General features: G+C 46.8%; 2 protein-coding genes and 1 pseudogene across 2 annotated transcripts; 1 reads left to right on the top strand and 2 right to left on the bottom strand.

The window, feature by feature from the left end:
* Positions 1-12571: 12571 nt before the first annotated feature.
* Positions 12572-13225, top strand: LOC140188953 (histone H1-like). The gene has a single exon (XM_072245614.1). It carries the CDS (start codon positions 12590-12592, stop codon positions 13223-13225), a length of 636 nt encoding a protein of 211 aa, XP_072101715.1. The 5' UTR covers positions 12572-12589.
* A 992-nt stretch (positions 13226-14217) lies between these two features.
* Positions 14218-14749, bottom strand: LOC140189060 (histone H3-like; annotated as a pseudogene).
* Positions 14750-15323: 574 nt separating this feature from the next.
* On the bottom strand, positions 15324-15635 carry LOC140189195 (histone H4). Its single transcript, XM_072245888.1, has one exon. The coding sequence runs from the start codon at positions 15633-15635 to the stop codon at positions 15324-15326; it is 312 nt and encodes a 103-aa protein (XP_072101989.1).
* Positions 15636-15878: the final 243 nt, after the last annotated feature.

Genomic DNA, 15878 nt, shown 5'->3' with positions numbered 1-15878 from the left:
GGTTTTGTTCCTCCAACCTGAGTGTGGCTTCATCTTGACAGTAGAGGGGTCCGTGTATAGACATGTCAGAATGGGAATGAGACGTGGAATTAAAATGCGCGGCCACTGGGCGATCCTGCTTTCTCTGGCGGACAGAGCGTAGGTGTTCAGCGAAACAATCTCCCAGTCTGCGTCGGGTCTCGCCAATATATAAAAGGCCACATCGGGAGCACCGGACGCAGTATATCACCCCAGCCGACTCACAGGTGAAGTGTCGCCTCATCTGGAAGGACTGTCTGGGGCCCTGAATGGTGGTAAGGGAGGAAGTGTAAGGGCATGTGTAGCACTTGTTCCACTTACATGGATAAGTGCCAGGAGGGAGATCAGAGGGGAGGGATGAGGGGGACGAATGAACAAGGGCATCGCATAGGGAGTGATCCCTGGCGGGGGGGTGCAGAGAAAGATGTGCTTAGTGGTGGGATCCCGTCGGAGGTGGCGGAAGTTAAGGAGAATTATATGTTGGACTTGGAGGTTGGTGGGGTGGTAGGTGAGGACCAGGGGAACACTATTCCTAGTGGGGGGGGGCGAACGGGAGGATGGAGTGAGAGCAGGTGTGAGTGAAATGGGGGAGAGGCGTTTGAGAGCCAAGTTGATGGTGGAGGAAGGGAAGCCCCTTTCTTTAAAAAAAGGAGGACATCTCCTCCATCCTGGAATGAAAAGCCTTATCCTGAGAGCAGATGCAGCGGAGACGAAGGAATTGCGAGAAGGGGATGGCGTTTTTGCAAGGGACAGGGTGAGAAGAGGAATAGTCCAGATAGCTGTGAGAGTCAGTTGGCTTATAGTAGACATCAGTAGATAAGCTGTCTCCAGAGATAGAGACAAAGTTGAGGAAGTCAACAAGCTCAGTATGCGTGCGGGAAGCAGCGCCAATGCAGTCATAAATGTGGCGAAGGAAAAGTGGGGGACAGATACCAGAATAGGTTTGGAACATAGATTGTTCCACAAAGCCAACAAAAAGGCAGGCATAGCTAGGACCCATACGGGTGCCCATGGCTACACCTTTAGTTTGGAGGAAGTGGGAGGAACCAAAGGGAGAAATTATTAAGAGTAAGGACTAATTCCGCTAGATGGAGCAGAGTGGTGGTAGAGGGGAACTGGTTAGGTCTGGAATCCAAAAAGAATCGGAGAGCTTTGAGACCTTCCTGATGGGGGATGGAAGTATATAGGGACTGGACATCCAATTTCTCTGTGGGTGGGCTTTACAGTTGACCTCTGTCTCTCCATCAGTTCAGTTTCGTGTCCTGCACCGCTATGGCAAAGTATTTCAATAAAAGAAAACATAAAACTTACATCACTGCAGACTACATTAAAGTGTACTCCTGCCTAATAGAGGTCAAAAATAACGACAGTGTTGCTCGCTGCCCTGTTTGCAACAATGACTTTTCTATTGCCCATGGTGGGTTAAGACTGTAAAAGGCATGTTGAGGTGAGTTTAACAGGTGTCATTCGTTCATTAGAAACATAGAAAATAGGTGCAGAAGTAGTCCATTCGGCCCTTCAAGCTTGCACCGCCATTCAGTATGATCATGGCTGATCATCCAACTCAGAACCCTGTACCTGCCTTCTCTCCATACCCCCTGATCCCTTTAGCCACAAAGGCCATATCTAACTCCCTCTCAAATATAGCTAATGAACTGACCTCAACTGTCTCCTGTGGCAGAGAATTCCACAGATTCACCACTCTCTGTGTGAAGAAGTTTTTCCTCATCTCGGTCCTAAAAGGCCTCCCCTTTATCCTCAAACTGTGACCCCTCATTCTGGACTTCTCCAACATCAGAAACAATCTTCCTGCATCTAGCCTGTCCAATCCCTTTAGAATTTTATACGTTTCAATCAGATACCCCTTCAATCTTCTAAATTCCAGAGGGTATTAGCCTAGCCGATCCAGTCTTTCATCATATGAAAGTTCTGCTATCCCAGGAATCAATCTGGTGAACCTTCTTTGTACTCCCTCTATGGCAAGAATGTCTTTCCTCAGATTAGGGGACCAAAACTGCACACAATACTCCAGGTGTGGTCTCACTAAGGCCTTGTACAACTGCAGTAGTACCTCCCTGCTCCTGTAGCATAGCTAATGTTATTTAAACTAGCTGGCTAGCTGCTAAAGAGCTACTCTATTGATGTCCTATGTGACGAGGCCAAACTCCCTGTACACGTGCTTAAAGTTGTAATAGAATAAAAAAAATGACTCCATGATAATCTATAAGTACATATTTTAATGTCACATTTTCTGCAGATACCCAGTTTACAGATTAGACAAAATCACTAAACAAAGTATTACATAAGACAATATAATAAGGATACACCTTATGCCTTTTTTTTAGGGACCATAACATATTAGGGAGGCTAATCGCAGGGAAGGCTGCTCAAGTATTTCACAGTTCTTTTCAGCAGAGCCACAGCACAGCACAAGGAAAGTTTGCAAAAGAAATAGAAAAGTTATTTGCATTAACATTGAGATTGCCAACAAAATACTCAACAAGGAATATGTGTATGTATGTATACATATATATGTGTATGTGTGTAAATAGTTACTATATGTGTCAAATTGTTGTGTTCTTTCATAATCAAATGTCCCGTATACATGCGCCCTAGGAGGTCGACCGGGGGTGGGGGGGGGGGATATGGGCTTGCTGGAGGAGCGGGGCCGGTGCTACCTCCCTGAAATCCTGAAATGGTGATGCTATTTCTCTGAAATGAGTTTTTGCAGGGTGGAATGTCTGAAATTGATTCATACTAAACATCTCAGCATTAGCTTTCCCTTCTGTTTAGTTTTATACTGTACCTCGCGATTTCCATTTTCCACATCTTTATTGTTTTCGTTTACAAGAGGTTCATTTTCCCTCCAGTTACAGGTTTGACACCAAAATCCCTCTGAGCACAGTGACGGCCCGGGGCCGCTCCTCTGATTGACAGCTACATCGCTCCTCCTCCCGGGCTGCGGCCGCGATATCACGTGACAGGACAGCATCTTGCGGAAAGAAGTCCAAGAGCCAGAGTGCAGTCTTGGAAAAGTCCCCAGGGTCGGGGAGGGCTCTGGACCCGGGGTCGAGTTGCGGTTTCCCCCGCTGATCGGGCCTTTTCCATGAAGAGTACATTGACCCATTTGCAGCTTTACCAGCGGCTCCTCTGATTGACAGCTCACTCTGCCCCGCCTCCTGGGCCGCTGCCTTCCTGTCCCGTTGCCGAGTCGCTGCCTGTGACGTCACAAAGAAGCACATGGAGCGTGAGTCTCGTTTCCTCGGCAACGGGCCGCGGAGGGGGGAGGGGGAGCGCCCTCGGTCCGGGGTGGAGGTGAGGCTTCCTCCCACCGGCGGGGCGGCAGTGACTGAACTGAAGGGTCGGTCTGAACCTGCTGCCCTTTGGAAGAATGAGAGGTGATGGAATGGGCCACAGAGGTGATGAGACGAGATGCTCCTTGTTCTCTGCCATTGCCATGTGGATGTGGGAGCGGACTGGTGGATCTGACTGCGCCTCCACTGTGAACACCGGCTTCTTCTCTTCCTGCCTGCCGACCGGTAACAGTGAGTGTCCGTCTGAGTTTCAACACACAACACACGTGGGACAGTCCAGCACAGGGAAAGGCCCTTCAGCCCACAGTGTCTGCACTGACCACAACTGATCCCATCTGGCTGAACATGTCCCCTCTCTCCCCTGGCCTCCACAGTGTATTCTCTAGCTTTCCACAACGTACGAGAATGTACCTGATAAGACCCTGGAGATTTAACAACCTTAATGAATCTTAAGGCATCAAATACAGATCCCTGCCCATTTGAATGTGGTCTAAGACATCGCAGCTTATTTCTGTCACTTCCTTAGCTTCCGCATTTTCTCAATGGTGAGATAACTGTTCGAAATATTCGTGGAAAGCCTCTCCTATTTCCTTCGGTTCCACATACCGAGGCCATGTTCATCTCCATGGGGAATGATTTTCCGTCTAACTTCCCTTTTCCTATGAATATACCGAGAGAATCTCTTGGGATTTTGCTCACTTTGCCTTCCAAATCCTGATATCCTCATTTTACCCTCCAAACTTTTATGAGAGATCCTACGTCTAAGAGTATTTCCTGAGCATTGATCCAAATCTCACCAGTCTATAATTTCCTGGTTTGTCTGTATTGCCTGAGGAACAACATGCCCTGGAATATCAGCATCACTCCCTTCTCTGATCTCACTATCCTCGATGACCACATTGATGAATACTGATGTGAAGTACTGGTTTAGTCCCTTGCCCACTTGCTCTGGATCCAGACATAAACTCTAGATATAACAACCATAGATATAATTATTTGGATAGACAGGGACTGATTGGGAATAGTTAATATAGTTTTGTATATGGTACGTCATGTCTAACTACTCTTGTAGAGTTTTTTTGAGGAAGTTACTAGGAAAGTTGATGACTGCAAGGCAGTGGATGTAGCCTACATGGGCTTCAGCAACGCCTTTGACAAGGTCTCACATGGGTTCTTGGTCAAGAAGGTTCAGTCATTCAGCATCAAGATGAGGTAGTAAATTGGATTAAGTGTTAGGTTCGAGAGTGGTTGTAGATGATTGCTTCTCTGACGGGAGGCCTGTGACTGGTGATGTGCCACAAGAATCAGTCTGAGTCCATTGTTTATCATCCAGATCATTGATATAGATGACAATGTGGTGAACTGGGACAACAATTTTCTGTATGACACCAGGATTGGAGGTATAATGAACAGTGAGGAAGATGCTCAAAGCTTGCACTGTGATCTGGATCAGCTGGAATTTAATGCTGACAAGGATGAGGTGTTGCATTTTCAGAGGACAAATCAGGGTAGGTCTTACACGGTGAGCAGTCGGGCACTGAAAAGTGCATTAAAGCTGAGGGATCTGGAAATACAGATTCATAATTCCTAGTAAGTGGTATCACAGATAGATGAAGTCAAAAAGAAAGTTTAGGCACATGGTACTTCGATTTACAAAGGGCAAAGTGCAGGAGATGGATGTTATGTTGAAGTTGTGTAAGACATTGGTGACTCCTAATTTGGAGTATTGTGTGCAGTTTTGTTTACCTACCCACAAGAAAGATGTAAATAAGCTTGAAAGAGTACAGAGAAAATTTACAAGGATGTTCCTGGGACTTAAGGACCTGAGTTCTCTGGAAAGATCAAATAGGTTAGGATTTTATTTCTTGGAATACAGAATATTGTTGCAAGATTAGATAGAGGTATACAAAATTATGAAGTGTGTACTGTAGATGAGGTAATGATGTTTATAGGTCAGAGTTACAGTGAAATACTGTAGATGGAGTAATGATGTTTATAGGTCAGAGTTACAGTGAAATACTGTAGATGGGGTAATGATGTTTATAGGTCAGAGTTACAGTGAAATACTGCAGATGGGGTAATGATGTTTATAGGTCAGAGTTACAGTGAAATACTGTAGATGGGGTAATGATGTTTATAGGTCAGAGTTACAGTGAAATGCTGGGTTGTCCAGCTCTGGGCTGTCAGTATTGTGTTTTATTAAATCTCTATTGGAGAGCTGTGTGCTGTACTGGTCTGTGTCCTCACGGCTGGTGCTGTGCTCTGGCGGCTCAGTGTGTTTGAAATACAGTGTCAGTGTTTTTACTGAAGAGTGTCTTTATTACACAAACTAACCTTGTCTACCATGGACTTTAAACATTGCTGGGAGGTGAGGGGAGGGTTTGGAACCAGTATACCTGACTCTGCAGGATCTGACAAATTCGGCTTTGAACGTCCTGTTTGTTTATTCCCACAACCCCTGCAGGCAGTGAATTCCAGATGCGAACCGCTCTCCTGACAGACAACGGTGGGAATTAAACCCAGGTCGCTGGTACTGTCATCACTGCGCTGACCATGATGCTCCTGTGCCACCCCTTCCTCTTTAAACCCGTCCATTCATCCAGACCTCATGCCCACCGGGTAAAGAATTCCAGATGTTCCCTGCATCAGATGCACGTCAACTCTGGCAGTGGTTGCAGCCATTACTTCCTACAAAGCAAACCCAACATCATGAATGGCAGTGAGGCTTCACAACCAGACCAGCTCAACCCCTTTTATGCTCACTTTCAGAGGAAGAATAAAGCCACAGCTATGAGGATACGTGCAGCGCCTGATGACCCTGTGATCTCTGTCTTGGAGGCCGACATCAGGCTGTCTTTCAAGAGACTGAACCCTCGCCGGGCAGCAGGGCCCGATGGAGTACCTGGTAAGGCTCTGAAAACCTGTGCCTACCAACTGCTGGAAGTGGTCAAAGACATTTTCAATCTCTCACTGCTGCAGTCAAAAGTTCTGACCTGCTTCAAAAGGGCAACAACTGCTCCAGAACCCAAGAAGGTCAGTGTGAGCTGCCTTAACGACTATTGTCCAGTCGCACTCACATCTCCGGTTATGAAATGCTTTGAGAGGTTTGTCATGGATAGAATGAACACCTGTCCCAGGAAGGACCGGGACCCACTGCAATTTGCCTCTTGCCACAATATGTTTGCGGTAGATGTGATCCCAGTGGCTCTCCACACAGCACTGGAGCACCTGGGCAATACAAATACCTATGTCAGGATGCTGTATATTGACTAGAGCCCAGCATTTAACACCATCATTCCTCGTCCTGATAAAATAGCTACAGAACCTCGGCCTCTGTCCCTCCTTGTGCAGCTGGATCCTCGGCTTTCCAGCACCTGGTGCGGGAGATCGCTCAGCACTTCGAAACCCATCTGTGTTTCCAGAGCTCGGCCGTCATGGCCCTGCAGGAGGCGAGCGAGGCTTACCTGGTGGGGCTCTTCGAGGACACTAACCTGTGCGCCATCCACGCCGAGTAAGTTACCATCCAGCTGGCTCGGTGCTTCTGCGGGGAGCCCGCCTGAACCCAGCCCTGGCACTAAACACAACAAAAGGCTCTTTTAGGAGCCACTATCATGGCAGAGTAAAGGACTATCATCTGCCACACCACTATTTTGGTTGCCAACCCACTGATGAATCATTTCAATCCTCCTGCGACACATTAACAAATCTGCCCATATTTGACCCGGCTGGTTCAAGTGCAGCCTGTCCCACTTCTACAGGTCACCTCTGCCCCAGCAGAGATCCCAGTGGCTGGAAACCTGAACCTGTTCTCCTGTACCAGCTCCTCATCCTCACATCCACCTGCCCTGTCCTTACCAGCACTTGGCATCAGGAGTAATCCAGTGATTACACAGTACTTTGTCTCCACCCTCCCCTGCCCTACATCAGAATCACAGACCCGGCTGCTGCTGCTCTCCTGAAAGGCCATGTCTCCTGTTGATCAATTCTCCAAGTCACTCTGCTTCACCAGTCCCATGAAATGGATTCACTTTCCCCTTCAAACCTCCCATGTCAGGTCTGTATCTGCTCTGCTCTCTGGACCATCCAGGATGTGCCCGCTTTTTATTATTACCATTGGAGAAGAGGTACAGGAACCTGAACACACACGTAATGTTTTAGGAACAGCTTCCTCCTCTCCACTAACTGATTTCCAACTGGACTATCAACACTACCTAACATCAGCGTCACAAAATTGATTTGGTGGAAGGAGACAGAGGGTGGTCGTGGCAGCTTGTTATTCAGGTTGGAGGCCTCTGACCAGTCACATTCACAGGGATCGGTGCTGGTACTGTCATTTGTCATGTATGTTAAAAATTTCCCTGTCATTGTTGATAATGTGATTAGTGAGTTTGCAGGTGACAACAACATTGGTGGTAGAGTGGACAGTGAAGATTATCTGAGAGTACAATGGGATCGAGATGAACTGGGGAAGTTGGCCAAAGAATGGCAGAAGGATGTTGACATGGACAAGGCTGAGGTGTTGCATTATGAGAAGTTCAACCAGGGAAGGACGTGCACAGTAAATTATTGTCCCTTGGAGAGTATTACAGAACAGAAAGACCATGGAATACAGGAACATCATTCACTGAAAGTGACAACACAGGTAGTCAGGATGGTGAAGATGGTGTTTGTCCTATTTGTCTTCATTGGTCAGGGAATTGAGTAGAGAATTTGGGATGTCATATGGCAACTGTAAAAGTCAAAGTGAGACCACACTGTATTGTGCACAGTTCTGCTCACCCATTTGCAGGAAGGATGTCACAAAGCTGGACAGTGTGGAGGGAAGTTTAATGAAGATGTCACTGACTCTGGAGGCCTTGAATTATTAGCAGAAGCTTGGATAGGCTGGGACTCTCTTTCTCTCCCTAGATGATAAGAAGTTGTGACCGTTCAGAGGTTTATAAAATCATTGGGTGACCAGTCTATGTGTGAAGGTAGGGGAGTGTAAAACTACAGGATAATTGTTTAAGGTGAAGGGGAAACATTTAAAGTCTACCTGAGGGTCACGGTTTTGCCACACAGATGCTGGAGTACATATTGAACATGGAAGTTGTCAACAAGGACACAGTTATCATGCTTCAAAGACATTTCACTTCTCTCAGACTCAGGTGTGGGGGGTGTTGCATCTTTGATTAAGGAGACCAACACTGCAGTAATAAGTGAGGGTTTTGATAAGGTCCTGTAAGTAGAGGTTTTAAATAAAATGATGTATGATGATTTTGATGGGATTATACTGCCAGTCTCCCGATAGGGTGAGATATTATGGACCAGACGTGTTGGTAAGTCACACAGAGGGGTAATGGGAACAGGCTTACAGCAGTTGGGCATTTTGACTTCCCCAGTATTAAGCAGATTACCTTTGTATGAAAAACTTGAGTTTCCAGGAGTAATTTGACGGATGCAGGATCAGTTCATCCCTCAGCAGAAACAGTATTTGAAAGGGAGGATGAGGCAAATATCACTAACAACAGAAGACAAAGGCAGCATAAAAGAACATGAGAGGGCATACAATATCACAAAAATTAATGGATTAGGAAACTTAAGAAAACAACAGAAGACAACTACAATAGCAACCTGGAGAAACAGATGAATTGCGAAAGTAAGCTGGGAAATGATATAAAAGAAGATACTAAAAGTTTTATTTTTCAGACATGAAAAGAGTAAAAGAGGCAAGAATGGATCAGGTATCATGTTTCCCATTCTCATCTTCGGGCTCACATCCCTCCCTGATCCTCTTTTTACACGGTTTAGTTTAATGTATAGTTCTTATTTTAACTGTTTTTTTTTAATAAATTACAGTGTACTGCTGTAGCAAGACAACAAAGTTCATGACATATATTCATATTAATAAACTTGATTTTGATTCTGATACTAACCACATTCACTGATCACGGCCAGTGTACAAAAGGCATGTGAATATGTTGGGATAACTTCACTCAACTTTACTCATCCCAACATTGAACTGTTCCCACTATCTATGGAATTGCTTTCACTGACTTTTCATCTCATGTTCTCGATGTTTATTCCTTATTAAGTTATTATTGTTATTTCTGATTTTTTTCCTTTGGTATTTGCACAGTTTGTTGTCATTTGCACATTGGTTGATTGTCCATCTCGTTGGGTGCGGTCTTTCATTGATTCTGTTAGTTTCTTGGATTGACTGACCATGCCCACAGGAAAACAAATGTCAGGTTTGTACATGGTGACATATATGTTCAGTATTTTGATAAAACATTTACTTTGGAATTTGAACTTCGAACTTCAAGGTGCCATACCTGCATTTCTAAGAGTCAAGTTTGCAGAGACAACAAAGAGCTCAGAAAATTGCTCATTTCTTCAAATGGTTTATAAGTACATGTCTTTAAGTGGAAATTACAGGCTGCTGTTTGCAGTGATAGTAGTTAAGAAGAAGTGTATCTACATGTTTTGTGAGCTGCCCTCACGATGTCACTGTGTATCGCCAGCACCACCTTGCCTGATGAACAATACAGGCATCCAAGAGTCTCCCAGATAGGTACGTGGATGTGTAGAGAATGGAGGGCCATACAATGCATTAGGTGGGGGATAAATCCTCCGGACCTGAGCAATTACTTCACGGGAGGTAGAAACCACTGATGAAAGTCCTGGAGAATGGAAAGAGGCGAATGTTTTTCCATTATTTGCAAGGACAAGCCGGGAACTACATGCAGGTCAGTCTGACATCAGTAGTGGGGAAGCTACTGGAGAGGATTCTGAGTCACGATGTACCAGCATTTGAATAGCGAATTAGGTGTCATAAGGGCTTTGTGCACAGGGAGTTGTGGTTGGAGAATCTCTGAGTTTTTGAAGATGCAGGAGGGTAAAAAGGTAGATGTGATATTATATGGACCTTGGAGAAAGTCTCACATGGCAGCCTGGTCTGGAAGGTTAGGCCCCACTGTATCCAGGGTGAGCGAGTCAGCTGGATTCAAAGTTGTCTTGGTGGTAGGAAGCAGAGAGTTGTGCTTGAAGGTTGTTTCACAGAATGGAGGCTGGTGATTAGCGGTGAGCTGCAGGGGCCAGAGTTTGGAGCCTCGGCATTTGTTATTTGTATATTTGATTTACATATGATCAGCAAATGTTCTTGATAGCGAAGAAGATTGTCGCACATTACAGGGTGACCGTGATCATTTCGGGAAGAGGGCCACAGCGTGGCAAATGTATTTCAATACAGTTAAGTGTGAGGCGGTGCATATTGGAAAGTCAAACCAGTGTAGAACTTATAACCATATAACAATTACAGCACAGAAACAGGCCATCTCGGTCCTTCTAGTCTGTGCCAAACTCTTACTCTCACCCTGTCCCACCAACCTGCACTCAGCCCATAACCCTCCATTCCTTTCCTGTCCGTATAGCTATTGAATTTAACATTAAATGACAACATCGAACCTGCCTCAACCACTTTTGCTGGAAGCTCACTCCACAGAGCTACCACTCTCTGAGTAAACAAGTTCCCCGTCATGCTACCCCTAAACTTTTGCCCTTTAACTCTCAACTCATGTCCTCTTGTTTGAATCTCTCCCACTGTCAATGGAAAAGGCCTATCCACATCAACTCTATCTATCCCCCTCATAATTTTAAATACCTCTATCAAGTCCCCCCTCAACCTTCTACGCTCCAAAGAATAAAGACCCAACTTGTTCAACCTTTCTCTGTAACTTAGGAGATGAAACCCAGGTAACATTCTAGTAAATCTTCTCTGTACTCTCTCAATTTTTTTGACATCTTTCCTATAATTCGGTGACCAGAACTGTACACAATACTCTAAATTTGGCCTTACCAATGCCTTGTACAATTACAACATTATATACCAACTCCTATACTCAATGCTCTGATTTATAAAGGTCAGCATACCAAAAGCTTTCTTCACCACCCTATCAACATGAGATTCCACCTTCAGGGAACTATGCACCATTATTTCTCGATCCCTCTGTTCTACTGCATTCTTCAATGATCTACTATTTACCATGTATGTCATATTTTGATTAGTCCAAACAAAATATAGCACCTCACATTTATGAACATTAAACTCCATCTGCGTTCTTTCAGCCCACTCTTCTAACTGGCCTAAATCAACTTACACTGTGAACGATCGGTCATTAGGGAGTGGAATGGACTGGAGAGATTTAGGGGTAAAGTGCACACACGGGTCATTGAAAGAGATATCACTGGTAGACAGGGTGATGCAGAACGTAACATGCTGGTCTTCATTAGTCAGGGGATTGAGTATATCAGTTCGGACATTATGATAGAGTTGTGTAAGTGACCGGAGGCCACACTTGCTGATTTGTGTACAGTTCTCGTCACCGTTATAGGAAACGGGGTTAAACTAGGGAGAGTGCGGAAAAGATTTCCAATGATGTTTCCCGAACCTGAGGTTCTCAGTTTCACAGAGAATTTGGCCAGACAATGTCCTTTGTCCTCTATTCCTTGGGATCAGAATCAGATTTATCAGTGTTATATGACATGGAAACTGTCGTTTAATTTTGATGGCCAAAATGCTGGAGGAACCCAGCAAGTCAGGCCACATTTAGCACCAGAGTCCTGACGAAGGGTCCCGGCCCGAAACGTCGACTGTACCTCTTCCTATAGATGCTGCCTGGCCTGCTGCGTTCACCAGCATTTTCTGTGTGTGTTGCTGGGAGCATTATGTCAGAGAGAGTGTGTAAAAGGGGCGGGCGGTTTAGACTACTGTTGCTGTGTTTGTGAGTCCGAACATATCGTAGGATTTCCCAGCGTCTGATAAACAAAATGAAAAAAAATTCTCTGTTACGGAATCGCCTCACTCTCCCACTCAGTCCCGAAGCTGGAATAAACCGCAAAGTTTTCGTTACTTTAAGTATTACAGTCCAAAAGCAGAGAACAGGTCACTGATCGGGAGAGAGATCGCGGGCAGCGCAATAATGAAACGGGTTAAAATAGAAAGAGCTGCCTTTAATCGTGAATAAACTTTATTTCCAGCGAACTTTGCGGCCTCAATGACGGACAGGGGCCAGTCCGAGTCTCCGGAATGTTCAATTTTAATTGGAATCGGAGAGTTTTTGAGGAGAGAGAAACACAGAAAAATGAAGTCTCCGGGATCTGACTGGAGGATGTCTCCGCCCCGTCCGCTCACTGCCTTTAAATTGCTCTGTGCCGCCGCCTTTCGCTTCATTTCTCATTCAGTCTGATTGTGAGAAGGATTTTCCAGAGTTGCCGACATGACCGAGACAGCACCCGCCGAAACGGCTCCTCCAGCCGCACCCGCCGCCGCAAAGAAGAGTCCCAAGAAGAAGGCGGCCGCCCGGAGCAAACCAGCCGGTCCCAAGCTGGGCGAACAAATCGATAAGATTGTGGCGGGTTGTCGCGATAGGAAGGGGATGTCCGCTGTGGCCATCATGAAGGCTTTGACCAGCAGTGGTGTCGATGTGGAGAAACGTCGCGCCCAGATCAGGATGTGCATCAGGAAAAGAGTGGAAAGCGGCTCCTTGGTTCAGACCAAGGGCGCAGGTCTTTCGGGATCCTTTAAATCCGGTCAAGGAAAAAGTGCCGTGAAAACAGTGAAGAAAGCGTACAAGCCATCGGTAAAGAAATCTTCCAGCAAGAAGTCTGGCGCCAAGAAACCAGCGGCTAAGCAAGCGGCAGCGAAGAAACCAGCAGCCAAGAAAGCGGCAGCGAAGAAACCTGCGGCCAAGAAAGCGGCAGCGAAGAAACCAGCGGCCAAGAAAGCGGCAGCGAAGAAACCTGCGGCCAAGAAAGCGGCAGCGAAGAAACCAGCGGCTAAGAAAGTCTCAGTGAAGAAATCAGCGGCCAAGAAAGCGGCGCCGAAGCCCAAGAAGACAGCAGTCAAAAAGTAAATCGAGAATACACCATTTGTGAGTGTTTGAACCCAACGGCTCTTCTCAGAGCCACCCACATCTCAGAAAAGAGCTGATCATAAATATTGTGATTCCCGCTGCGGGTCCGACTTAGTTTTCCGGGGGAACTTCTCCCATAAAACCCGATATTCCCGGTACTTCGCTGACATTCGGTGCCGCCGTGACGTCCCAGATTTGAAGTGAAACACAGTTTCACTCAGGGTGTGTGTGTGTGAGAGAGAGAGATTGAGATTGAGAGACATGTGATGTAGGTGTAAACCCAGTCCCTTCTCCCATGCCGGGAGAGAGTGACTGAGACACTGACTCCAGCGGAGATTACGCGCCTCACACCCCAAAGCCCGATTCTGCTGAGTTGATTGGGAACTGCTGAAACCCATGTGAGAGGGGAGGGGGCGTCTTGAGAGAGGGATCTGTCTCTGGGGATGGACTGCAGGGGGAAGATATATGATAAACTACCCCGTGACATTGCCGACTGACCTTCATTCAGTTACCAGCCACAAAACTACATAAATTTATTCACACAAAACACCAACATCAAATATGTACAAGAGAGGGAAAGCAAATTAAAAAAAAAACAATAACCACTATTGCCTGGGATCACCGCTCCAGGAAATCCCCCTCTGTTCCCAGCGCGACCACATGCTCCCACTGCAAAGACAGCCGGGCATGTCCAAAGCAAACAAAACGGTAACAGCCGCAGCAGCTGTACATGCCAGGTTTGTGGGAGAAATGAAGGGCCAGGTGAGACCCTGACGGGGAGGGAGCGCGTTCATCTCCTTTCCCTCGCTGAATCAACCTGACGGCACAGAACAGCTGATGATCGCGGTCAGTTAGTGCAAAACCAAATAACCCCATCAGGAGGGCAGATCGCCACTACAATAATACACAGATCAGCAAGCGACAGCCCTTTCCTTTGCTGTGGTAGTGGCTCTTAAAAGAGCCTTTTCTTGTGCTTGGTGTGGAGGCCGGGTTTAGGCGCGCTCCCCGCGAATGCGGCGGGCCAACTGGATGTCCTTGGGCATGATGGTGACTCGCTTGGCGTGGATGGCGCACAGGTTGGTGTCCTCAAACAGCCCGACCAGGTAAGCCTCGCTAGCCTCCTGCAGGGCCATGACGGCAGAGCTCTGGAAGCGCAGATCGGTTTTGAAGTCCTGAGCGATTTCCCGCACCAGGCGCTGAAAGGGAAGTTTGCGGATGAGCAGCTCGGTGGATTTCTGGTAGCGCCGGATCTCCCGCAGAGCCACGGTGCCAGGCCGGTAGCGATGAGGCTTCTTCACTCCGCCGGTGGCTGGAGCGCTCTTCCGCGCCGCTTTGGTTGCTAACTGTTTACGAGGAGCTTTCCCTCCGGTCGATTTACGCGCTGTCTGCTTGGTGCGGGCCATTCTCCTTCAGAGCCGAGAACACAGGCTGAAATACAGGAACAATATAGACGGAACGGGTTCAGGGACGTAACTATATACTGTTTGAGAAGGACTGTCCCATCGCCTCTTATTGGCTCGTCATCAGGTGTCTATTAAAGGATCTAGTTTCTGCGATTGGTTGACTCATTTCATGCAGGCTGATGGCGAATAACAATTAAGGGCCAAATGAGAAACTCTTAACTGGCGGTCGGAGGTCATCCAATCAGAATGCAATGTGATTAGCGCGGGATACAGTTCAAATCGCCCGCCAATTTCAGAGCAGCCAGCAACTGCCTGATTATTTTTATTTGCAATTAATTCTATCACGGATTATACAATTTCACTTTTATTTAATATCTAAATCCCTCAGTTAAGATTTAAATGCATAATTACGGAATCGTTTCTCTAAACGAGTGAACTTATTTCTGTCCGAGACGGATAAAAGGATTAAGATCGACCTTAATGAATTCAGAGATTTTATTGTAATCACGGACTGGAAAGGTAGGTTCGCAGGTTGATTTCAAGCGGAACCGATTAATCTGTTGCAAATGTAACTCAGATGAATGTATCGATAAAAAATAATCAAAATTTTGTGTGTGGATACGGCTCCGTCAGTGAGGCGGTGGGTGGCTCTTAAAAGAGCCTTTGTTTCGTGCTCGGGAGGAAGTGGGAGTTTTTCAGCCGCCGAAGCCATAGAGAGTGCGGCCCTGGCGTTTCAGAGCGTACACCACATCCATGGCAGTCACCGTCTTGCGCTTGGCGTGTTCAGTGTAGGTGACCGCATCCCGAATCACATTCTCCAGGAAAACCTTCAGCACCCCGCGGGTCTCCTCGTAGATCAGACCCGAGATCCGCTTGACGCCGCCACGGCGAGCCAGACGGCGGATGGCCGGTTTGGTGATGCCCTGGATGTTATCACGGAGCACTTTACGGTGCCGCTTGGCTCCGCCTTTGCCCAGTCCTTTGCCTCCTTTCCCTCTGCCAGACATGATGCTGCTTCACTCAGGTCGCTGCTCACTGACAAACTGCCTGCTGCTGTCTCCTTTTATACACAGCGCCCCGACCTGCCCGAGAAACGCGCAGAGAGACAGAGGCGGGGAGGGGAGGAGACAGAGTCAGAGTGACGGACAGAGCCGAGAGCGGCCTCTCATCGTCCAGCTCCGCCTTCACTTTACCACAACCGCCAATTTCCAACGATTCATCTGACACAAAGCGCTCCAGCGAAAAACAAA

Source organism: Mobula birostris, chromosome 28 (genome assembly GCF_030028105.1).
Source record: "Mobula birostris isolate sMobBir1 chromosome 28, sMobBir1.hap1, whole genome shotgun sequence".
Lineage (NCBI taxonomy): Eukaryota > Metazoa > Chordata > Chondrichthyes > Myliobatiformes > Myliobatidae > Mobula > Mobula birostris.
This window is presented reverse-complemented; position numbering and strand designations above follow the sequence as displayed.

Excerpts from the sequence above, each read along its gene's own strand:
- LOC140188953 (XM_072245614.1), top strand. The coding sequence starts at position 12,590 with ATGACCGAGACAGCACCCGCCGAAACGGCTCCTCCAGCCGCACCCGCC.
- LOC140189195 (XM_072245888.1), bottom strand. The coding sequence starts at position 15,635 with ATGTCTGGCAGAGGGAAAGGAGGCAAAGGACTGGGCAAAGGCGGAGCC.